Consider the following 26,276-nt stretch of genomic DNA (forward strand, 5'->3'; position numbering starts at 1 on the left):
ATAGGGAAAAACAGGAACAGAAATGCATCCCATTTTTATCCCTGGAATTGAGTTCGTGCATGTTACCAAAGAAAGTCCAGAACTTAAATGGGAAAAGTTATTAGGCCTTCACTTCAGAACTAGAGTTAGATAACACAGTGCTGGTGATGCATTTATAGCTCTCAGGCACATTGCATAGACTAGATCTGGAAAGGAGCAATGAGATGGGAGTCAGGATACCATGGGGCAGATCCTCAGATGGTACAAATCAGCATAGCTCCATTGATTGAATTGTCTCTCTGATATTGCTGACCCATATCTCTTCCACTTAGTCACAGTGCCACGCAGAGAGAACATCTAAATCCCCTTTTGTCCTCTCTTTTCCAGGACAGGGAAAACCAGTAGAAAGTCCTTAACTGAGGGCTGCTAGTGCTAAAAAAGTTCTTTAGGGAGGCAAATGTAAGCTATCCTTAAACAGCTAATGAAAGGCCCTCGGTGAAGAAAACTTCACTTGTGGTTGGCACTCTTGCTAGCGATCACTCAGTTTCAGACTGGCTCCCTGGGGCCACTGCTCTCCACCAAGTCCGAGTGCTGCTCACATAGTGGTAAATCAGGGATGAAATTTTGTAGAAAGCAAATTTTATATTTAAAGAAAACAGTCATTTTTGTTTTTATATGTTTTATCTAGTGTTCCTCAGACTAACTTTTTTATATTTTCTCATACTTTTAAAATGTTTTGTGGGGGTCTTTTTGCTCTAAGCCTTCTGTTCTCCAAGATATTTCCCCCTTGATTTTCCCTTTCTCCCCCATTGTATAATCTTCAGTGCTTTATTCTTCTTCTATCAAACTCTCCCTATTACCTGTTTCATGTCCATTTCTAAATCCCCTTTTGTCCTCTCTCTTCCATTTGGAATGAGGACCAGAGTGCAGAACTTGCTCATGTTTGCTTTCTAAATGTGGATGCTGAACGTTTTTTGGGAAGGCAGGTGGGGTGACACAGACTGAATTCTCAGATAGGTGTTTAGATCACTTGTGGCTTTTTGTGCTTTTAAGAAAGAACCATTGGGTGAGGAAGGGATCATTTTGATTTTTATATAGGATTGTTTTTGACATTTCTAAATTTCTTAAAGACATGATCAACTTTGAGAGAGTGATTTCTCTCTCTTTCTCAGAGCTACTTCTTAATTGTGATGTCTCCTCAGAAAAAGATTTTTGTATTGTATAATTGCCATTGTTCTTTTGCATTTCCTAGCATCCTCCTGGGCAATTGAGAAGGAAATACAGTTCCTGCTCCACTATTTTCCTGGATGACAGCACAGTCAGTCAACCAAACCTCAAATATACAATTAAATGGTGGGTAGTGTTAAATTCTTTGACTTAAACATATATTTTATTATTTCTAAACAACTGCTAAGCAGGCACTGCAGAGACCAAGCTACAAAATAGTGGTTTTTGTGTGTGTGCGCAATCATATATGGATGTATTGCAGAGATAATGGGTGGGATTTTCTAAAGTTATTATTATTATTTTTTATAAAGATTTTTGATGCTCAGCTTCTTCTAGGGTCATGCCATAACTCTCCGCACTGCACATGTTCTCACAAGAATGGAGTGATCAAGGATTTCAGTTGTACTCGTGATGAGTGAACCAGCCTCTGATTGGCTAGTTTGCTTTGGATGAGCACTCAAAAATTAAGACAGGTATTTGCTTATCCAGTACTTGTGAAATCCTGTGAGAACATGCTCTTTTTTTAAGATTTCTAGAACTTCCTGCAGCTTTTGGGATTGGAAATATAGTACTTCAAGATTTGGCTTCTTCATTCGAAGCAGGCAAGCACTGCACAGCAGTAAGCTGACAATGGGCAGCTTTGTGTAGGGAGTGCATCTCTGGCTCATCTTCACATGGATTCTCAGCATAGCTAGGTTAGTTATCGTCATCACTAGAAAATTTTGACATTTAGATTGAGTGGAAATGCAGTTGGTGTTTGGAGTATTGTTATTTCCTCTACGCTCTGTACAGTGGAGGAAAAATGGGAGAGTAGATGGTCAAGCACCTTACATTGTTTAGAAGAAAAAAAAAAAGTTGCTGTTTGAATCCTGCTCAGATTCCAGTCATCTGTAGTATCTTTATCTTTGTGTACACACATTTAATGTAAAGTGTGTTAAATCATGCAAAGGTATTTACATAACAGACCAGACATTCAGACTAATGTATAGCACTGGTAGTCACTAACGCATTTTGCATTTCTGTAAAAAGGCAGTTGCACACAAGTTTCACGATGTCTCCTGCGCTATTTCTGCCTGTAATATATTGCCTTATGCTTCCCTGTTTTTTTTTTTTAATTTTTTAAAATTTTTATTAAAAAATAACATTAAAAGAACCAGAGGACAAAGGGGCAGCATATAGGCCACTTCCTGTTCCTAAACGTTACTGAGCTAGGTCCTCGGCCCTTCCTCATTAATTTTTGTGCCACATTAGTAGCGCCAAGGGATTTAGCGCTGCCTCCTGGCAGAACTTGAGGATGCCCCTAGTTTAGAGGAATCCTCAGATGGCATAGGACTGGCTCCCCAGTGAAGGGGAGGAGGTGTGTCAGGGACAGGCGGGGGCAGGGTCAGAGCAGTGTGCATTCTGGTAGTCTGGGCTGGAGGAGTGACTCCTTTAGAGCTATTCTCCACAGTGTAAATAAGAATAGCCCTTATGCTGCTTTAACTTTTTATCAAGAGGCTGGATTGGCCCCTGGCAAAGTCCAGGATTGGATGGGTGGAAAGTTGATAGAAAGCTACTTATGGTCACAAGCCCCTCCTATCCTGAATGCACTGACTGCTGATCTGATCCGATAGATTATTTAAAAACACACCACCATCCTAAATTAAAATATTGATGGATCTGACTTAATCCACCAAAGTTAAGAAATGTAGATTCAGCCCTCGGACTACTTCATAGGTTTCCAAACAGTGGGTGTTTTTCTAGTCTGTGGGGTGATGTTTTGTTACGAAGCCACCCTTTAAGGGCAACAGGTCAGGCTGTGCTTTCAGATATCACATGCCTCTCTACTGAAGTCAAATGGAGTTACATTTATGTTCCTGAGGGCAGAATTTGGGCTGCATTTTTAGTCTTAACTCACAGCTGCCTGAATTTTTTCACATCAAATGATTAATTATCTTTCCCTTTTTTCCCCTCCTGTGGTTGGGTGGACATGTGTTCAGTAAGCAAGGTGCACTGTCCAGGGACTATTTAGTACTTTTTAACATCTCCTTTTTAAAAAAAAAGTTGCAATTTTAGATATAGTCAAGCAATTTAAATCTAGGAATTTGTAATGCATCTGTCACCAATAGCTAAATTCTATATCGCCAAAGCAAAATACAGTTTGCAATATATGACATTCACCTTCATCTGAGCAAAAAAATTTGTATTTTCTACCATGTTCCTATTTTTCAGCTGTTTGTCACCTAGAATAATTTGAAATTCCCCTAAGAGAAACATACAGTATAGCTGCAACCTGGTGTCTTCGCAACATGTGGGATGTCTGACGCATCACAGTTGTCTTATAAATGTTCTGAAGGGAAATTGTGAAACAACCGATTAACTTTTTTTAATGGAGCCTGTCATAAATATAAAGGGAAGGGTAACAACCTTTATGTATGCAGTAATATAAAATCCCTCCTGGCCAGAGGTACAGAATCACTTACCTGTAAGGGGTTCATCAGTTCAATTAACCTAGTTGGCTCCTGACCAGAAGGACCAATGGGGAAAGAAGATACTTTCAAATCCAGGGCGGGGGGGGGGGGGGGGGGAGGGAGGGGGTTTTGTTGGTGCTTTCTTTGTTGGTTCCCTCTCGGGACAGAGAGAGAGACCAAGCAGGTAAACCAGCTCCTAACAAGATCCTGAAATGATGCATCTAAAATTACAGAAATTGGAAGGAATAGCAAGGAAATGCGTTAGATTATCTTCTGTTTTAGCTTGTGAATTTTCCCTATGCTAAGAGGTAATTTGTAACTGGGAAGCAGAGTCTGAGAGGAATCCTCTGTGTGTTAAATCTTTTTATTTGCCCTGTAAAGTTATCTTCCATCCTGATTTTGCAGGTGTGATTCTTTTACTTTTTTTTTTTTTTTTTTTTGTTAATAAAATTCTTTTACGAACCTGATTGATTTTCAGAGCCCTAAAAAACAGGGATTTGGTCTGTGCTCACTTTAACCTATTGGTTGGTATATTATTCTCAAGGCCCTCCAGGAAAGGGGGTGAAGGAGCTTGGGGGGATATTTTGGGGGGAATAGGGCTCCAAGTGGCTCCTGAATGTTTGTTTAAATCACTTGGTGGTGGTAGCAGTACTGTCCAAGGACAAGGAAAGGAATTTGTGTCCTTGGGGAAGTTTTTAACCTAAGCTGGTGAAATATAAGCTTAGGGGGTCTTTCATGTGGATCCCCACATCTGTACCCCAAAGTTCAGAGTGGGGAGGGAACCCTGACATGGTGGCAGCGCGGTGGGCTCATTTTGAACCAGAAGCACAGACCTTAGGATTTTAAAAGGACACTTTTTAGCTGAGAGCAGCTTGAGGTTTTTTACTCTGCCTAAGGGCAGAGTAGTTAAGTTCCTGCAAGAAAATTCACAAGCTAAAACAAAAGATAATCTAACGCATTTCCTTGCTATTACTTACAATTTCTGTAATTTTAGATGTATCATTTCAGCATCTTGTTAGGAGCTGGGTTACCTGTTTGGTCTCTCTTTTGGTCCTGAGAGGGAACCAACAAAAAAAGTACCAACAAAACCTTCCCTCCCTCCTGCCCCCTCCACCCCCCCCCACCCTGATTTGAAAGCATCTTCTTTCCCCATTGGTCCTTCTGGACAGGTGCCAACTAGGTTAATTGAACTGATGGACCCCTTACAGGTAAGTGATTCTGTACCTCTGGCCAGGAGGGATTTTATGTTACTGCATACGTAAAGGTTGTTACCCTTCCCTTTATATTTATGACAGAGCCTTTTATATCAGACTCATTAAAAGAAAACACTAGACTAGCATGTAACAATGAATCATTGACAGAACAAATTGTCAATAAATGTGAACAATAAAGTCCCTCCTCCCTCTTTATTCCCCTGTTAGTTCTAGTGGCTCCTCAGGATGTTAGAACAAGTAGTTAGATTAGTGGTTCTGCTTTGTCTTTTGATGTTTACCTCCCCCAACTGTGCAGTGGTTCAGTCAGGAGCTGAAAACTGACAAATAATCTGAGGAAGCCATATTTTTCTTGTTCTCGGGAATGAATTTGATCAGTTTGTCATATTTACACACAACTAAAATTTTGAACTGTCTGTGAAGACTTTCATGTTTAATTTTTTAGTTTGACTTTTAAGTAAAGAGCAAATATAAATGCTTGACTGAGAGCAAGAAAAATGCATACTATAATATGTTAAAATAAAATAAGTAACTTGTAAATTGATGCTTAATAATAATAATAAAAAAGAGCTTGGTATTTCAGTAGCTAAATGGGGAGACAGCCAAAACGTAATGGATTTAAAAGTAAAAATCACACAAGCCACTACAGGAGAAGTAATTCATATTAGCTTAGCAGCATTAGCAAAACCACTGATCTACAAATGCAGTTGATAATAGGCTGAAGGTCCATGGAGGAGTTCAGCCAGGGGTCTTACAAAAACTCTTTTATTAATGACTGACCTCTGTTTTACATTCCAGAGAATATCCAATCCTTCTAAGGCCTTATCTTGCATCTTTGAAGTCAATGAGAGTTTTGTCATTGACTTAAATGGGATTAGGCCTTTAAATAGAAGTTACAGTATGGAGTACATGAGATGAGGGGGGAGAAGGAAGACAAAATTTTATGGAAATGTGACTGACTCGATATATGGAGTATGAATGTTCCATATGGCAATTTATCCACAATGAAAAGTGGACATTGTCTGCCGAGCAAAATACTCCTAAATCAGTTTCTACAGTGGTTTTTAGTATCTGGGCTTTGTGCTGTTTTAAATTTGTATAGGGGGTGTGTGTGTAAAATGTATTTATAATCTTAAATTCGGTTCCAAGGCATTAACTCTCTATTTTGCTTTACAGTGTAGCTCTTGCAATATATTACCACATCAAAAACAGGTATGTAAATAATGATTCTCCTATTTTAAAAAATGTTCAGTGTTTCTTTTTTAATTTTTTTCTCCTTAGCTTGTAGCTTCCCCCCACCCTGGATTAAAGAGAGTTCTCTATAGATTATATTGCTTTTGTGGGAATAAATTGACAGTTTTAAAAAATAATATAATAATGCTAAGTGTGGTTCAAATTCATTGTAGTATTAGAAAATGTGGACTTCTGTTTAACAGTTTTACTTACACATACTATGGTCACTTACTAATAAAAAAATTAGTACAAATTACAACACACAAATCTAAACTGTGTCCTGCTGTGGCTTCTGGTTTGCCCTTTTTTAAAGGTTGCTTTAGGAACCATTGGGTCAGTGAGTAGTTATGAATTATCAGTAGTGATGTGGCATGAAATAAAAACTCATATTGTGCAATGGGAATGGCATTATACATAAGTTAGTAGCCTCAGGAGCAAAATTATTCACCAAAGTAAGTGTGCCAATACCAGGTAATGTTTGTTTGGTTTTAGCTTGGGTGTGGTGATTAAAAGGTGACGATTAGGAAGAGGGCGAGAGAGAGATCTAGAAATTAACTATTCACTTCATATTGTTAAAGAGTTTATTTTTGTAAATTGACTATTTTTTTAACAATTCTATTTTCTGAGGGCACCCTTTAAATAATCTTTCCTGAAATTGCTAGAAGGGGTTTTCAGCTTCCCTATTGAAGTTTGTTTTTAAACAGGTCTTTTCATCAGGGGAGGAAATGACTTAGGCTCCAATCCAACAAAACACTTAAAATGTGCTTACATTCAACCATGTGAATAATCTTGTTGACTTCAGTGAGCCTACTCACATGCTTAATATTAAGGGTGTACCTAAGTGCCTGGGTGGGTCAGGGTCTTACTTAGTGTGGCCCAATTTGCATTGGGATCCACAAGCATTGAAGCTGGTGGGACTCTGTTTGTACAGGTGCGAGGGTCTGCATTAGCAGGTACTTGTGCAGTCTCTACAGGGAAACACTTAAACTAACTTTTTATAAAAGTGCTGTAAAGGCCTGATCCAAAACCCATCAAAGGACTCCATAGACTGCAGTGGGCTTTGGATTGGGATGTAAAAGTGCAAAGTAAACAAACTGGAAAAAATAGATGGGGAGTGGAAATCTTAACTAACTTCTTTCAGTTTATAGTAATCTGACTCTGTTCAGAGTCCCACAGTCTTCAATGAGAGTGTAACTTGTAACTAACTATAGTAGATAACAAGATAAGCATGGGTAAAAGTGTTTATGGGATTGGGGTCTGAGGATCATGTCATGAACATATGTGATACTTGTAACATTCACCCTTCTTGGTGAGGATTAGGTGAATAAATGGGGATGGTTGTCTAGGATCACTTCTTTTAAAGTAACACAACCAGACTAAAATATTTTCTGCTCTTGTTTTGATTTTGTACCTAAAGGGTGTCCGTGTCAATAATCTGAGAGCTATGTGCACTGAATGTTTTCCTGTTGGGAAGCTTGGCTGCTTCTTTCACTGTTCTAACTGAGAGGTGAATTTATCAAGAAAGAACTGCACTGTCTTCTGTAGATGTGCATTGATACACAACATGTTGTAAATGCGCCCTCTGCTGTACTGTTCAGAAACAGTTCTAGAAGTGAAGCTGTTGAAATCTCTATTACATTTTCTTAAAGAACAGACATGAAAGGACAGTCTATGACTCAAGATTAAAGGGACAATTTGAGGACAGCACTCCGTTGTTCATGCTACTGTAATAGTAATCATTTTTTAAAACTTCAGTTTAAAGCACCACAACCAAAAGTGAAGCAACAGTGTATATAGGATTTATCAAAACTTGTCATGGTTGTTGGTTTACAAGCACAGTCCCGCTCCCATAGAAGTCAATATGAGTCTGACTGTAATGGGAATTGAATCCAGACCCCTGCTTTGTAAGGGAAGAAACTATTTAAGAAACATTTCATTCATTCTTTTTCTCTCCAGCACACCAGATTTACTCAAAACTAAATTACTTTCTAACTTCCCAAACTGTAATCAGGTGTTACAATAACATTTTCAAGAGAGACTATTGATAGATCAGACCAATTCTAGCTACATTTTTCCATAGTTAACCCAACTCTGACTGTACTGTTGTAATTGTCATCCCTTCTTCCCCCAATTCCTTTTCTTCATTGGTGGTTGTTCTCTGTTGCATCTTTCATTATATTTAGATTTTTAGCTCTATCAAGCAGGGACTGGGTCTGTCTTGTTTGTGAAGTGCCTAACATGGGAGACTTTAATCACCCTGATATCTGCTGGGAGAGCAATACAGCGGTGCACAGGCAATCCAGGAAATTTTTGGAAAGTGTAGGGGACAATTTCCTGGTGCAAGTGCTGGAGGAACCAACTAGGGGCAAAGCTTTTCTTGACCTGCTGCTCACAAACAGGGAAGAACTAGTAGGGGAAGCAAAAGTGGATGGGAACCTGGGAGGCAGTGACCATGAGATGGTCGAGTTCAGGATCCTGACACAAGGAAGAAAGGAGAGCAGCAGAATACGGACCCTGAACTTCAGAAAAGCAGACTTTGACTCCCTCAGGGAACAGATGGGCAGGATCCCCTGGGAGAATAACATGAAGGGCAAAGGGGTCCAGGAGAGCTGGCTGTATTTTAAAGAATCCTTATTGAGGTTGCAGGAACAAACCATCCCGATGTGTAGAAAGAATAGTAAATATGGCAGGCGACCAGCTTGGCTAAACAGTGAAATCCTTGCTGATCTTAAACGCAAAAAAGAGGCTTATAAGAAGTGGAAGATTGGACAAATGACCAGGGAGGAGTATAAAATTATTGCTCAGGCGTGCAGGAGTGAAATCAGGAAGGCCAAATCACACTTGGAGTTGCAGTTAGCAAGAGATGTTAAGAGTAACAAGAAGGGTTTCTTCAGGTATGTTAACAACAAGAAGAAAATCAAGGAAAGTGTGGGCCCCTTACTGAATGAGGGAGGCAACCTAGTGACCGAGGATGTGGAAAAAGCTAATGTACTCAATGATTTTTTTGCCTCTGTCTTCACGCACAAGGTCAGCTCCCAGATTGCTGCACTGGGTAGTACAGCATGGGGAGAAGGTGACCAACCCTCTGTGGAGAAAGAAGTGGTTCGGGACTATTTAGAAAAACTGGACGTGCACAAGTCCATGGGGCCGGATGCGCTGCATCCGAGGGTGCTAAAGGAGTTGGCGGGTGAGATTGCAGAGCCATTAGCCATTATTTTTGAAAACTCATGGCGATCGGGGGAGGTCCCAGATGACTGGAAAAAGGCTAATGTAGTGCCCATCTTTAAAAAAGGGAAGGAGGAGGATCCGGGGAACTACAGGCCAGTCAGCCTCACCTCAGTCCCTGGAAAAATCATGGAGCAGGTCCTCAAGGAATCAATTATGAAACATTTAGAGGAGAGGAAAGTGATCAGGAACAGTCAGCATGGATTCACGAAGGGGAAGTTGTGCCTGACTAACCTAATTGCCTTCTATGATGAGATAACTGGCTCTGTGGATGAGGGGAAAGCAGTGGATGTGTTATTTCTTGACTTTAGCAAAGCTTTTGATACTGTCTCCCACAGTATTCTTGCCACCAAGTTAAAGAAGTATGGGCTGGATGAATGGACTGTAAGGTGGATAGAAAGCTGGCTAGATCGTCGGGCTCAACGGGTAGTGATCAATGGCTCCATGTCTAGTTGGCAGCCGGTTTCAAGCGGAGTGCCCCAAGGGTCGGTCCTGGGGCCGGTTTTGTTTAATATCTTTATTAATGATCTGGAGGATGGTGTGGACTGCACTCACAGCAAGTTTGCAGATGACACTAAACTAGGAGGCGTGGTAGATACACTAGAGGGTAGGGATCGGATACAGCGGGACCTAGACAAATTAGAGGATTGGGCAGAAAAAAACCTGATGAGGTTCAACAAGGACAAGTGCAGAGTCCTGCACTTAGGACGGAAGAATCCCATGCACTACTACAGACTAGGGACCGAATGGCTAGGTAGCAGTTCTGCTGAAAAGGACCTAGGGGTCACAGTGGACGAGAAGCTGGATATGAGTCAACAGTGTGCTCTTGTTGCCAAGAAGGCTAACGGCATTTTGGGCTGTATAAGTAGGGGCATTGCCAGCAGATCGAGGAACGTGATCGTTCCCCTTTATTCGACATTGGTGAGGCCTCATCTGGAATACTGTGTCCAGTTTTGGGCCCCACACTACAAGAAGGATGTGGAAAAATTGGAAAGAGTCCAGCGGAGGGCAACAAAAATGATTAGGGGTCTGGAGCACATGACTTATGAGGAGAGGCTGAGAGAACTGGGATTGTTTAGTCTCCAGAAGAGAAGAATGAGGGGGGATTTGATAGCAGCCTTCAACTACCTGAAGGGAGGTTCCAAAGAGGATGGAGCTCGGCTGTTCTCAATGGTGGCAGATGACAGAACAAGGAGCAATGGTCTCAAGTTGCAGTGGGGGAGGTCCAGGTTGGATATCAGGAAAAACTATTTCACTAGGAGGGTGGTGAAACACTGGAATGCGTTACCTAGGGAGGTGGTGGAGTCTCCTTCCTTGGAGGTTTTTAAGGCCCGGCTTGACAAAGCCCTGGCTGGGATGATTTAGCTGGGAATTGGTCCTGCTTTGAGCAGGGGGTTGGACTAGATGACCTCTTGAGGTCCCTTCCAACTCTGATATTCTATGATTCTATGATTCTATGCTTTTGGCTACTACCAGCAGCGGCTGGAGCCCCAGGCCCTTTAAATGGGCACCAGAGCCCCGCTGCTGGAGCCCTGGGGTAGTGACGGCGGGGCTCCAGGGGTTATTTAAAGGGCCGGGGCTCCTGCTGCCTCTACTGCTCTGGGCCCTTTAAATAGCTGCCAGAGCCCCGCCGCCGCTACCCCAGGGCTCCGGGAGCTATTTAAAGGGCCGGGGTGGTAGAAGCAGGGGACTCCTGGGCCCTTTAAATAGCCCCAAGAACCCCGGAGTAGCGACAGGGCTCTGCGGGCTATTTAAAGGGCCCGGGGCTCCCGCTGCCTCTACCGCCCCAGCCCTTTAAATAGCCCCCAGAGCCCTGCTGCCGGAACCCTGGGGTAGCAGCGGCTGGTGGGAGCTCCGGCAGCAATTTAAAGGGCCCAGGGCTTGGCTGCCGCTACTGCCCTGGGCCCTTTAAACTGTTGCCGGAGCCCCCGGCTGCTGCTGCTACCCCGGTGGGGGAGGGCACTTACCAGTACAGGGTGGGCCGGGGCTGGCTCTGAACCCCCCCATCCCTGCCCCTTCCACCTGAGGCTCCGCCCCTTCTGGGGGTCAGAGCCGGCCCCAACCCAGCCCCGTACTGGTAAGTCCCTATTTCTACTTTCACCCCTGCCCAGGAGACAAAAATTCCAAATGTTGTTTTCAGTGAAGAAAATGAATGCTTATCTTATCTCATTCTTCTGTTTAACAAAGTACTGAAAGCCAAGCAAATGCTTTCTTGGTAGGCTGCAGCTAAAGCACTGAGGAAGGAGAAAGAGAGAATCCTTTTCTCTTTCCTTTGTAAAGCGCCGGAGTTGTAATACCCTTACTCACCACTGATTCCAGTGGACTACATGTGGAGTAAGGTGATACCCTTACTCACACAGTATAAGAATGTGGCCCAAAGTATATATCTTCTTAGCTAATAAGGAACTTTGTGCTGCATGCTAACTTTAGTTACAATAGGCTGAGATATTCATCCCATTTTAAGAAAATGTTTATTCCATGCATTAGTAGGTTGCAAAGCAGAAACCTTTTATTTTCAGGTGCTGGGGCTTAAACCTATGTTGGGCACCAGTTAAATATATTTTGTGATCTCAGATCCCCACTGAACATTCAAGCTATAACTTCCCTGAATGCACACAGTTCAGTATAGATAGAAAGTACATTCAACAGTCTCTGTTCAGGAGAATCCCATGACCAGAATAGCAAGGATGCATCGAATAAAGGTTAAACTGTAATTAGAAAGCCACATGGAGCAAAGTCTTGAGTTTTGACCACTGATGTTGGTAAAACCTCTTTTCTGATCATTAATATTTATTCCAAAATTACACAAAGTTCTTAACTTAAATAAATCAAATATTGTTGTTAATGTCTGTGGAGTTGCATCTAGTGTCTTGCTGTTCTTCAGTAAATGGGATTTGGTTGTAATACCAAAGTATAGCCATCTTACAACCAAGATGGCCAGCACAAATAGTACTACAATTAATGATGACTTGTTTTAGCTTGTGAAAGGCATGCACAGTCTTATGCTGGCAGTGAAATTACAGTGTTTCTCTCTTTTTCAGGGACACAGACGGAAGGATGCTCTTAGATATTTTTGATGAAAACCTTCATCCCCTTTCGGTAAACTCATCTACTTCTTCTTGTCTTTCATGAGACAAAGTCCACTGCCTTTCCCTGTGCCTGTGTTTTTGATTCAGTCACCTGTTTGAAAATATTTCTTCCCCAGAAATCCGAAGTGCCACCAGACTATGACAAACACGACCCAGAGCAGAAACAGATTTACCGCTTTGTTCGGACATTATTCAGTGCTGCTCAACTGACTGCTGAATGTGCCATTGTCACCCTGGTAAGTGTCTGTGAAATGACATCAATCATTCAACAGATCCACCCTTGTTTCTGTGCAGCTGTACAGAGCTGGACGTTGTTAGGAGTTGGTTCTCATCACACTTTGTGTAGAGACTAAGGAAGTTACTTGAGTTATTTGCTTGGAGAATAAATTATTGAAGTTATTACTGAAGTTTTACAGGAGGCTGAATAGCATGTGTCACGGTTAGGTTTACATCTTGCTCACACAGCGTGATAACATTACAGGCCACTAATATAATACTCAGGTGGGGTAAATGTCTTGGACATGTGGGAATTTTAGATACTGAAACCATTTCACTTTGGTCAGGTTTACTGTGTGTCATTATAGCTTCCAGCAAAGACTCTTTGACAACTGTCAGTAGCTTAATGGTATTAGTAAAAGTTATGGATGCACGAGGTCTGCATGAGTGACTGGAGCATGTTGGTGGCTGCTGTTTTTACTTGTCGTGTATGTGTCTTTGAGGGGCATGTCATATCAGTGAACAATTGAATAGCTAAGGATGAAGTTTATCTACCTAAAAATAGAGTGCTAAAGATGAAGGGCCAGATCCATAGCTGGTTTAAATAGGCATAACTCCATTGACTTCGTGGGCTAATGGAGGTAGTCCGATTTCCGCCAGCTGAGAATCTGGCCTGAAATTTCCATCCTACTGACCCTGATGAGTCTCTTCAGGTTTCAGGCACAGTTTTTGCTACATTCTTGGCTCAGGGTTTAAAAAAGCAAACATGCTGGTTATTTTCACCTCTTCAGAGTGAGTTTGTAGGGCAGTTTTTACCAGGTTTATTTTTGGGGGACAGGAGGTGAAATTGGAGAGGCCGAGCCTTGACGTTTGACCCCATTCTTCCTCTTTGACAGGCCCTATAGCTTTGCATCTCTTCAAGCCCTCCCTCCCCCTGATAGAGAATAGCCAGTGGGTTTGGCTCCCTCCAGCGTCTGTCAGCACCATTCTTGCTGGTCAGTAGAAGACATGAATATGGGGAGAGTCGTGCAAGGTTCGCTCCCTACAGCCCTTGCTGTTCTGGGCACATGTGACTTGGACATGGGTATTGGAGTGTGCTACTCGTCAACTGCTTGGCCCAGCCACTATCCATAGTTTTATACAATGAGTTTATTGCTCTGTCTCCTAAAGAAATAGTACTTAATTTAAAGAGCTGACTGTCAAATACAATGGAATGATCTTACATGAACTCCTGTTATCCAAATTTACATTCTGTGAGCCATTGTGGAAGAGATTCCTCATTCTAGTTGAAAAGACAGGCGTTTATTATGCATAGCAATAATGTAGCGACTGTGGTTTGCATCAGGCTGTCACAGCACTACTCCATGTTTCCATAGGAATCTTGTTAATGTGGTCACATGGAGGAGAACATACAGTCCTCCATTCCTGTTGTAGAGAAATCATTAAAAATAAAACCCCACAGCTAACTGATTTGATTTTGATCATCAGTTAAATATACCGTTTGAATTATTGACGATTCTTTTGTCTTAATTAACAAGCATCCCTAGTGATTGGAACCTGAGACCTGAACTCAAGTGACTTGGGTTCTGTTCCTGGCTGTGCCACTTACTAGTTGTATGAGTTTGGGGAAGACATTCATGGCCTGATGTTCTGAAGTGCAAAGCACCTGTAATTTCCAATGAACTCAACGGGAGCTGCACATGCTCAGCACTTTTCCAAATCAGACCATTAATCTGCCAGTGCTCCGTATCCCTGTCTGTAAATATGAGGATAATAAATACCCACTTCTGTAATGTGCTTCCAAACCTTTGGATAAAATGTCTTCTATAAGTATGATGCAATAGTATTTTTAATACCATGTTATTCATTAGTTAAATATTCTCCCTTCACCTCTGACTTCCATTTCCTCATATGTCACCATTGCCATCAGTGGGGACCTAGAAACAGATCTCTCTGATTGCATGGAAAGTAATCTTCTTTTCTTTTTTTCTTTTTTTTAAACCCTCCTAAGTTGGCTTTGCTGTCACATTACAAACTTTAGCCAAAATCTGCCAAGTACTTTGAGTTTTGAGATGTTGACTGTGGGTAGAGACCAGCCTCCCCTGCACAAGCCTGCCGTCCGCCACTCATTCCTTCTTCTCGGAGGCTTGCCCGCACTCAGGCAGCATGTCTCTGGGAAAGCGGATCACAATGCATCTTAAGTAAGAGACTCGAATTATGGGGTTTTTAACAGTCCCTCTTTAATATGTCAATATATTATTAAAAACAAACATATACAAAGATCAAAGTAGGTTGGGTGTCTTGAGGTGACTGCACTGCTTCCCCCTTGGCATGCAGGCATACCCTGGCAATGCTGCCTGATAAGCATGGACAGGTGCACTGGTGGGTTAGATTGTAGTCTATACACCTGATGAAAGAACTAAGTGAAATTAACCCCCAGCCTGTGTCGTAAAAGCTGCTTTCCGGGGGGCGGGGAAACAAACGAAACTCTCATTGTAATGCTTCAAGTCAGGAGTGGGCAAACTTTTTGGCCCAAGGACCCCATCTGGATATGGAAATTGTATGGCAGGCCATGAATGCTCTTGAGATTGGGGTGCAGGAAGGGGGTGAGGGCTCCTGCTGGGGGGGTGAGCTCTGTGCTATGTGTAGCAGCCGGAGGGGGGACATGCTGCTGCCTCCAGGAGCTGCGCGGAGCGGGGCAAGCCCCCGACCCCACTCCCCAACTAGAGCGCTGGAGCAGGGCAAGCCCTGGACCTTGCTCCCCGGTGAGTGCTGAAGAGCCGGATTAAAATGTCTGAAGGGCTGGATTCAGCCCCCAGGCCATAGTTTGCCCATCCCTGTTCCAAGTGCTTAATTAGAACATTTCAATTAAAGCCTTTCATATTACAGCAAAACCAATTTATAATAAAACAAAAAGATTTAATTTCCACAAAGCCCTCCAAAGCTGCGAAGAGATTTCTTGTATTGATAGTTGAGGAAATTAATATCCGCGGTTGAGACAGTTAAAATACTAAGTTGCATTATTTATGTTCAGAATAACATCACAGAAACTACATTAATTGAAAGAATGAATTTTATTGCTGATTAAAACTCATTTAAATAACATTTTCTGTCTTGGTGAATAGCTGGCTTGTGCTCAAGCTGTGACCTGGCTTTATGGAAGGAATATTGGGTATATGTTCTCTTCCCTCTCTAGGAGGTACTTCCATCCTTGATGAAACTGAGAGAACGTCATCAGTTTCCACCACGCAACATTGCTCTCGAGTTTCTATGTTGCTGGTTGGGTGGTTGTGGCACGATCTAGTAAGGTCACTGTTTAATTGGCTAGCTCAGTATAAGTGCTCAGTATTAATATTATCCATAGCTCAAGGAAAATGGGACACTATGTAGGTATCTTCACTAGTTATATGTTGTCACTTTGTCCTACAAACACAGAAGCAGTCTGATCACTAGAATTGGGGCGGAAGGATGGTCCATTGGATATCAATTCTGTGCTCTGCTGTGTCACCTTGGGCAAATCACTTAGTTTCTGTGTGCCTCCGTTCCCTATCTGTCAAATGGTGGTGATAGCCCTTCCCTGCCTCTCAGGGCTGCAGTGAGGATAAATACATAAATGATTGTGAGATGCTCAGATAATATGGTAAAAGGGGCCAGATGAGTACCTAAGAGAGCCAAAATTATTATTTTTGAAATTTAGATGAATACAGATACAAAACGATATTTGTTGGTGCCTAGATCACATTCAGCATTTGTACCACGTTCATCTCCACAGTATGCCACAGCGATGAGATTATTTTAATTACATAAGAGAGTCAATGTTTGCCATATGAAATATATAGATTTCACGAATCCAACCAAATGTTCCCATGTTCTCCTTATCCTGGAAACAGTCAGGTTTCCAACAATAGAATAAAGAGAGCACTGCAGAACGGTAAAGAGAAAGTTCATCCCACCTGCAGTATTTCCTCATAAGGAGAGTCTACTGCTTAGTGATTTACTGTGTCTCTCTATCAGGTATTCCTGCAAGACAGTTTCATTATAATTATAGGGTCTCATGGGTGTGTGTGTGTGGGGGGGGGGGGGGGTGTACACGCATGTGTAGAGAAGAAAAACTTGCCCTCCTGTTACAGGTATTGGTTGCATTTACAGCGAGTATTCTGACTTTTAACTGCCAGTGAAAATTTGTTTAATCTAAAAACATGTGTTTGACTTGCTAAATTGACGCGTGGAGGAGAAAGCTATTTTTCTTTCTGATTATTGATTTTGCTGGGTGTCTGCAAACCATTTTCACCAGATAGGAGTGGATTTTCTTGAGAATAGAAAGGTGTCCTTTATGGAGCGTGGTGGCACCTTAAAGACTAACAGATTTATTTGGGCATAAGCTTTCGTTACTCACGAAAGCTTATGCCCAAATAAATCTGTTAGTCTTTAAGGTGCCACCAGACTCCTTGTTGTTTTTGTAGATACAGACTAACACGGCTACCCCCTGATACTTTATGGAGCGGGAAGTCCCATTAGCCATAGTGTGACAGCCCATTGTGAATCACAAAGGTGGTAGCTGAGGTAAAAGGAAGGGGAGGAATGGGTACTCAGTTAGTGAAATATGTCCCCCCACCATACTACTTAATCTCTCCTAGTGACATGAATTCTACAGCTGTCACAGCCCTATTGAATATCTGACAAACTCAAGATATGAAAACCCTTCCACGTGCTGGCCACCATTCCTCTTGCTAGTGACAATCTTATAAAAGCTGCCCTAGATGCTTATTTAATAAAATCTTGTCATTTAAAAAAAAAAGTAAATTGCCACAATGCTATTCTTTAGCTTTTGTTTAATTTTGATATCCTATTATGTCCAAAGATTCATGTGGCAGCATAAGGTTATCATCTGACATAAAATCTGCTCCATATTATATATCAATCCTAAATTCACTGTCTAGGAAATTTAAGATCGCTACCTCCCATTTCTTTTTTTGGGCAGTGAGACAAAGCCAAAAAACTCCTGTTGGGCTCAGTTCTCTATCTTCTATACAATATCACATACCTGGTGGTGATTTAAGAAAAAAACCAAAGCAAAACCCGCTGATCTGCGGTAATTCTGCAGTAATGACTACAAATGCTTTTCTTTGGAGCTGTGCACTTTCCTACTAGTAGCATCTGTGACGGTGCATAATTACACAAGAAAACAACATGGAACTGTGTTGACTTCTGCTTCAGTAGAAATATTGCAAAGAAGCAAAATTTAAGAGGGTGGGGGGAATCTATTTTTTTTTCCAAAGGAAAAAGGACAAATTCACTCGGGGAATGTGGTTTTATTTTTAGATTTCTGAGTTAATGATCTTGAACTTCCATTCCTTGTGAACCCAGAACTTCCACTTAAGTCAGTGGGAATCCTGGCTGTGTTAAGAAGGAACAGTGAGGCCCAATGTCACAAGGAGAATGGAAAATAAATATCATATAATAGTCTGAGTGTCTTTTAGCTGCATCTTTTTTTCCAAGAGAAATTGGATGAAATTTTGAGGCAAAATCAGAGGTTATGAACACTTGAGTTTCTCCTGATTCACCTAAGGTTTGATGTTAAATATCTGGTGTGTGTGTTAATAATGATAATAATAATAATTAATAATAATAGTTTTTATTTTTGGCCACCTTTTTCAGAGATTTTTGCAGCTAAATACTTCACTACTTTTCACATTTGGTCTCATTTCAAAATTGGACAAGCTTGTACCTCTGCCGGCAGTATCATGCCAGGATATCCTCTTCTACAAAATGAATGGCACCAGGTCTGTCTGGAACATGTTAGGTGCCCAGCTGAGCAAATGCAAAGCATGAAGTTGTTTTTGGACAGAGTCAGCAGGGAGCTGGCTAATCTCTCAGAACAGAAGCATATGGCAGTTCAGTGGTTGGATTTGAGCCCGTAAGCATCTTTCAGTGCCTAGCAAAAGTTACTTTAGCACCAGTACATACAATAATCTTTCCATGCCAATCCCTTTTCAGTTTCAGACATTGGGATGCACCAAACTTTTGTACTTGTGAAGAAAAAGATGTATTTATTCCTTTCTACTTTGTTGACGTGCATTGGAATGGAAACTGTGCCTTCATGTGGTATGTGGGGGATAACAACATCTAGGCCCAAGTCTCACAACTGAGTGTGTGTGGGCAGATTACTGTGCTCACAGGGACTGCTACTGCAGCAGATTTGGGTCCATACAGGTACAACTGCACACTACCAGCTGCAGGATTGGAACATTAAACAGCATAGGCTGGACTCTCTTGTCAGGTACACCAGTGTAAATCTAGTGATTCCACTGAAATCAATGAAGTTTCGGTGGTAAAATTCAAATCAGAATCTGACCCACAGCACTGAAAAAACATCATGAGAAGAGGCTTTGTTTCTACCTTTACGATGCTAACAAGTCCTTCATTTTTCCCTCTTGGTTGATTGTTGGCTGATGAGAAATGAAGGTATGTTTGGCAGAGGCCTTGCTACTACTGCTGGTATTTTGTCTGAGAATTTTATAACATTCTGATAATGCCAGGTGATTTCCATCAGCTCAGTTAGCCATAGGTTGGCTGCCCACTTGCTCCTTTGTGCTTTCTCTCTCTCTCCAAAAACATTCAAGTATGGCTAACAAGTGACTTTTGTATTAGAAATACGTAATTATTAATTCTGCACATCTGCTACTCTGTTATCTTTTTAAGGTGAGATAAGAAGAACAGGAGTACTTGTGGCACCTTAGAGACTAACAAATTTATTAGAGCATAAGCTTTCGTGGACTACAGCCCACTTCTTCGGATGCATATAGAATGGAACATATAATGAGGAGATATATATACACACATACAGAGAGCATAAACAGGTGGGAGTTGTCTTACCAACTCTGAGAGGCCAATTAATTAAGAGAAAAAAAACTTTTGAAGTGATAATCAAGCTAGCTGAGTACAGACAGTGTGATAAGAAGTGTGAGAGTACTTACAAGGGGAGATAGAGTCAACGTTTGTAATGGCTCAGCCATTCCCAGTCCTTATTCAAACCGGAGTTGATTGTGTCTAGTTTGCATATCAATTCTAGCTCTGCAGTCTCTCTTTGGAGTCTGTTTTTGAAGTTTTTCTGTTGTAATATAGCCACCCGCAGGTCTGTCACTGAATGACCAGACAGGTTAAAGTGTTCTCCCACTGGTTTTTGAGTATTTTGATTCCTGATGTCAGATTTGTGTCCATTAATTCTTTTGCGTAGAGACTGTCCGGTTTGGCCAATGTACATGGCAGAGGGGCATTGCTGGCACATGATGGCATATATCACATTGGTAGATGTGCAGGTGAACGAGCCCCTGATGGTATGGCTGATGTGATTAGGTCCTATGATGATGTCACTTGAATAGATATGTGGACAGAGTTGGCATCGGGGTTTGTTACAAGGATAGGTTCCTGGGTTAGTGGTTTTGTTCAGTGATGTGTGGTTGCTGGTGAGTATTTGCTTTAGGTTGGGGGGTTGTCTGTAAGCGAGGACAGGTCTGTCTCCCAAGATCTGTGAGAGTAAAGGATCATCTTTCAGGATAGGTTGTAGATCTCTGATGATGCGCTGGAGAGGTTTTAGTTGGGGGCTGAAGGTGACAGCTAGTGGTGTTCTGTTATTTTCTTTGTTGGGCCTGTCTTGTAGGAGGTGACTTCTGGGTACTCGTCTGGCTCTGTCAATCTGTTTTTTCACTTCAGCAGGTGGGTATTGTAGTTTTAAGAATGCTTGATAGAGATCTTGTAGGTGCTTGTCTCTATCCGAGGGATTGGAGCAAATGCGGTTATATCTTAGAGCTTGGCTGTAGACAATGGATCGTGTGGTGTGTCCTGGATGGAAGCTGGAGGCATGTAGGTAAGTGTAGCGGTCAGTAGGTTTCCGGTATAGGGTGGTATTGATGTGACCATCGCTTATTAGCACAGTAGTGTCCAGGAAATGGACCGCTTGTGTGGATTGATCTAGGCTGAGGTTGATGGTGGGATGGAAATTATTGAAATCATGGTGAAATTCCTCAAGGGCTTCTTTTCCATGGGTCCAGATGATGAAGATGTCATCAATGTAGCGCAAGTAGAGTAGGGGCGTTAGGGGACGAGAGCTAAGGAAGCGTTGTTCTAAGTCAGCCATAAAAATGTTGGCATATTGTGGGGCCATGCGGGTACCCATAGCAGTGCCGCTGACTTGAAGGTATATATTGTCCCCAAATGTGAAATAGTTGTGGGTGAGGACAAAATCACAAAGTTCAGCCACCAGGTTAGCTGTGACATTATCAGGGATACTGTTCCTGATAGCTTGTAGTCCATCTTTGTGTGGAATATTGGTGTAGAGGGCTTCTACGTCCATAGTGGCCAGGATGGTGTTTTCTGGAAGATCACCGATGGATTGTAGTTTCCTCAGGAAGTCTCATAGACTCATAGACATTAAGGTCAGAAGGGACCATTATGATCATCTGGTCTGACCCCCTGCATGCTGCAGGCCGCAAGACCCTTCCCTGGACTCTACCGTTGAAGTCCCCAATCCTGTGTTTTAGTGACTTCAATCGGCTGGGACCCTCCTGCTAGTGATCCCTGCCCCATGCTGCGGAGGAAGGCGAAAAACCTCCAGAGGCTCAGCCAATCTACCCTGGAGGAAAATTCCTTCCCGACCCCAAATATGGCGATCAGTAATACCCCGAGCATATAGGCAAGAGTCTCTAGCCTGACCCTTGTTGGCCATTATGCTGTTGATGTACCATTGCTTGGTTTTCCTTGGCTACTATGTTTTATCATTAAACCATTCCCTCCATAAACTTATCCAACTTAATCTTGAAACCAGACAGGTCTGTTGCCCCCACCAGACAGGTCTGTCACCCCCACAGTGGTGTCTCGAAGATAGCTGGGAGTGCTGGTAGCGTAGGGTCTTAGGACAGAGTGTACATAACCAGACAAGCCTGATGTTAGGGTGCCAATGCCTGAGATGATGGGGCGTCCAGGATATCCAGGTTTATGGATCTTGGGTAGCAAATAGAATACCCCTGGTCGGGGTTCTAGGCATGTGTCTGTACGGATTTGTTCCTGTGCTTTGTCAGGGAGTTTTTTTAGCAGATGGTGTAGTTTCTTTAGGTAATCCTCAGTGGGATCAGAGGATAATGGCCTGTAGAATGTGGTGTTAGAGAGCTGTCTAGCAGCCTCCTGGTCATATTCCAATTTATTCATGATGACGACAGCACCTCCTTTGTCAGCCTTTTTGATTATGATGTCAGGGTTGTTTCTGAGGCTGTAGATGGCGTTGTGTTCTGCATGGCTGAGGTTATGTGGCAAGTGATGTTGCTTTTCCACAATTTCAGCCTTTGCACGTCGACGGAAGCAATCTATGTAGAAATCCAGTCTGTTGTTTCGACCGTCCGGAGGAGTCCATGCAGAATCCTTTTTTTTGTAGTGCTGGTAGGGAGGATTCTGTGGGTTAGTATGCTGTTCAGAGGTATGTTGGAAATATTCTTTGAGTCGGAGACGTCGAAAGTAGGATTCTAGGTCACCGCAGAACTGTATCATATTCATGGATCTGGAGGGACAAAAGAAGAGGCCCCGAGATAGGACAGACTCTTCTGCTGGGCTAAGAGTATAGCTGGAAAGATTAACAATATTGCTGGGTGCGTTAAGGGAACTACTGTTGTGGCTGCTTGTGGCATGTAGCAGTTTAGATAGTTTAGTGTCCTTTTTCCTTTGTAGAGAGGCAAAGTTTGTTTTGTAAATGGCTTGTCTAGTTTTTGTAAAGTCTATCCATGAGGAAGTTTGTGTGGAAGGTTGGTTTCTTATGAGAGTATCCAGTTCTGAGAGCTCATTCTTAATCTTTCCCTGTTTGCTGTATAGGATGCTGATCAGGTGGTTTCGCAGTTTCTTTGAGAGTGTGTGACACAGTCTCTCAGCATAGTCTGTGTGATATGTAGATTGTAATGGATTTTTTACCTTTAGTCCTTTTGGTATGATGTCCATCTGCTTGCATTTGGAAAGGAAGATGATGTCTGTCTGTATCTGTACGAGTTTTTTCATGAGGTCTCTACGCAAAAGAATTAATGGACACAAATCTGACATCAGGAATCAAAATACTCAAAAACCAGTGGGAGAACACTTTAACCTGTCTGGTCATTCAGTGACAGACCTGCGGGTGGCTATATTACAACAGAAAAACTTCAAAAACAGACTCCAAAGAGAGACTGCAGAGCTAGAATTGATATGCAAACTAGACACAATCAACTCTGGTTTGAATAAGGACTGGGAATGGCTGAGCCATTACAAACGTTGACTCTATCTCCCCTTGTAAGTACTCTCACACTTCTTATCACACTGTCTGTACTCAGCTAGCTTGATTATCACTTCAAAAGTTTTTTTTCTCTTAATTAATTGGCCTCTCAGAGTTGGTAAGACAACTCCCACCTGTTTATGCTCTCTGTATGTGTGTATATATATCTCCTCATTATATGTTCCATTCTATATGCATCCGAAGAAGTGGGCTGTAGTCCACGAAAGCTTATGCTCTAATAAATTTGTTAGTCTCTAAGGTGCCACAAGTACTCCTGTTCTTCTTTTTGCGGATACAGACTAACACAGCTGTTACTCTGTAACGTGAGATAGTTAATCAGGGATTTTGTTTTCCCAGTGATAGTCATTGTTGTATAAACTTTTCACATGTAACTAGCCATTTTGACTGGATAGTGAATTTTAAGCAAAGTAAGCAAATTTGTCCCCCGTCTCCAACCCTTTCTAAGTAGTTTACATGGATTGGGTTGGATGATGTATGTAATGGGCATTCTGAATCTACCCTTTATTTGACCCCACATCTCTCAATCAGAAAAGGTATTATCTAGTCTAAAAAAGTACCTCTGCTACAGTTTTCACAATTCCTGGTTTTCACTGTACCCAAATCTGCAATAAATTTGATTTTGACATAATTAATCTCTACTATTACCACTTCATTGCTCCACTGGGCTCTTGTTTAAGTGGATTGGGATTTCTAAAGTTCTTAGATGAACATTTTTTAACTTGGGCGCCTAGATGCATATTTAGGCGTCTGAGTAAAAGTGGCTTGAAATTATTATTTTTTTCTTTTCTGCAGAGGGACTACAGCAGGTAGTACTCAGCACCACTGGAAATTGGCCACTGAATCATTTAGGTGCCTAAATTTTAGGCACCCAGTATTGAAGAATTTTCAGTGGCCTGAGCCCACAAGTTCCTTCAGTTCTTGTTGACTTCAGAAGGCGGTCAGCACTTCACAGGTCTGAGCCTTTTGTGAAGCTTGTTGCAAAATTAAATGCTTTCAGTGCAGAACTGTGCAGGTCAACAGAGTTCTTGCGTTTTGCAGAACAGGAAAGGTATACCAAATTACTCCGAAGAAGTGGGCTGTAGTCCACGAAAGCTTATGCTCTAATAAATTTGTTAGTCTCTAAGGTGCCACAAGTACTCCTGTTCAAATTACTCCTGTTTTCTTACAGCTGCTCTGTCACTGAAACATCTAATCTGCCACACAACCAACTTGTCTGAATCTTGCCAGTGTTGCAATAGAGATGGCAATTTCAAGTTATTTTTTTTCAGTGCTCCCTACATAGCCTCCGTTTTGTCTGAAGATAAAAACAGCCATTAAAAGTAGAGCTGGTTGGGAACAGAAAATAGTTTCTTCAAAATCAACATTTTCTTTAGGAACATTTCAATTTTTCAACAACAAAAAAAATGTGGTTTTCCATTGGGAAAAATAAAAATGAAACACTTCATTTTGAGTCAGTTCAACCTGAATTGGAATATTTTGGTTTGTTGAAATTATCTAAAAAGGTTTTATTTTGAGTCAGTTTAACATTAAGCTGCATTTTCCTACTGTGGTGTACTGCTGATGGGACTTGTAGTTCATACTCCTTTCTCTCCTGTGGGCTGGCTGGCTTCCCTTGAGGACATCATCTCCCTTAATACAACATGGCCTCTCCTCTGGCAGTCTGTGTGGTGTATCATGGAAGTCACGGGAGTACAGGTGCATCATGGGAGATGTAGTCTGGCCAGGAAGCCTGGCCTGTAAAGGGGAATTGAATATCAAGATCTCGAACCGTAACTCCCATGAGGCAGTTGCTCATACTGGGGGAAGTGCAGTTAAATGCTGAACTGACTAAAAACAAAGTGTTTGGGGTCAGTTCAATAAGCCAAAAATATGATTTGGGAATATCTAAATGTTTTGTTTGGACCAGAAAACATTCAGATGAAATGCTTTGATATTTCTGAATAGAATGTGTTTTTTCAATATTTCTTTGAACAAAAATTTTGGTATTCAACGTTTTGTCCCAATTTGGGAGGAAAACAAAATTTTAAATATCGTAATTTCCCATGGGATGGCATTCTGAATTTTTCCTAGCTCTCATTCAAAGAAAACAAATCAATACCATCTCAGTTCTAGTCTTCCCTTCCTTCAAAAAGTCTTGCATCCTGTTGGTGGGCTTTGAAGTATGTAATAAATATTATTCAACTATTAGTGTGTCACCAGAAAGGTATTCGCAGCAAGGAAAAATCACCTAAGCAGTTTAATTTATGGCTAAAATATTAGGCTGCTAATGTCCTGAGTGTAACCTCCAATCAGATATTTGGTGTAAGTCTGTGAAATGGCCAAGAAAAAGCCAGAATTATTACTATTCTGACTGAGATTTTAGCTTTAATTCTGTTATTTTATGTTTGTATTATTAAAAATACCCAAAAGTTTGCTTTACAATAATTTCATTTGTGGTTACAGTGAAATACAAAGATGCCAACTTTTCTACAGGAAAATCTGTTGTATGTAGCTGGGGCTTGACATTATTAATGGACAAATGTAATACAGACATGCAGATAAGGCCAGCTTAGGTGGCAGATATATCAAGAAAGTTTTTGTTTTTACTATAAGGACCAGTGCTTCTGAGTTTGGGGGCATGGCATATTTCAAAGTAAGAATTTTTTAAAATGAGCATTACTTAAGATTTTCCACAGCAGAGCAGAGCATTCAAGTAACCAAAATATGTAAACAAGGTTTCTTTTAAGGATTGAAGTGCAGTTAGTGTTTAAAGGAAAAATAGTATGTGTGTGTGGCGGGGGTCCGACCTGTTTTGCAGTCTCAGATAATAAAAGCAAAGTCGTATCTTCTTTGGCCACGGGCCACCAACATTTTCTATCCTCTGGTGTTTGTTTAAATAAGAACTGAGCTCACTGTATGACAGTCTTGTTGCCAATCAACCTGAGAGCCAAACTGTAGACTCTATAATCATGCTTGTTGGAGTCTTAAAGCCACACTAGTAATGATTATCATTGGGTAAAGATGGGTTTTGGAGGTTCTGGAAATACTGAGAGGAATGGGGAAGTGAACTAGGGTAGGTAAGTACTTTTAGTTTTTAGAATCTAGCTCTGTGAATGTTTAGCTAGGGAAGCATTGTGGACTTTCATCTGCATAAACCTAGTGTCAGAAAGACGAGTCTCTAGGGATCAATTACATGGAAATCAAGTGCTATTCCAGAATGTCTGCAATCTGTTAAGGCTATTTCTAAAGATGGATCAAACTATTTTAAGTGGGTGAAGGTAATTCATGGCATTTAACTCATGGCTTCTGGACACCATACATGGTAATTATATTGTATTACTTATGGTTCTGTAACAGA

The 26,276-nt window shown here is 41.6% G+C and overlaps 1 protein-coding gene across 4 annotated transcripts in view; it reads left to right on the plus strand.

Annotated features, from left to right (window-relative positions):
* CCNY (cyclin Y) overlaps positions 1-26,276 on the plus strand; it is a 214,190-nt gene that overhangs the window by 159,213 nt on the left and 28,701 nt on the right. For all 4 annotated transcript variants that reach the window (XM_054020975.1, XM_054020974.1, XM_054020973.1 and 1 more), the window contains 4 exons: positions 1,232-1,332; positions 6,044-6,079; positions 12,367-12,424; positions 12,531-12,650. In XM_054020975.1, coding sequence (XP_053876950.1) covers positions 1,232-1,332; positions 6,044-6,079; positions 12,367-12,424; positions 12,531-12,650 — 315 coding nt within the window. The remainder of the gene's footprint in view (positions 1-1,231; positions 1,333-6,043; positions 6,080-12,366; positions 12,425-12,530; positions 12,651-26,276) is intronic.

The sequence above is a fragment of the Malaclemys terrapin genome, chromosome 2, assembly GCF_027887155.1.
Source record: "Malaclemys terrapin pileata isolate rMalTer1 chromosome 2, rMalTer1.hap1, whole genome shotgun sequence".
Classification (NCBI taxonomy): Eukaryota; Metazoa; Chordata; order Testudines; family Emydidae; genus Malaclemys; species Malaclemys terrapin.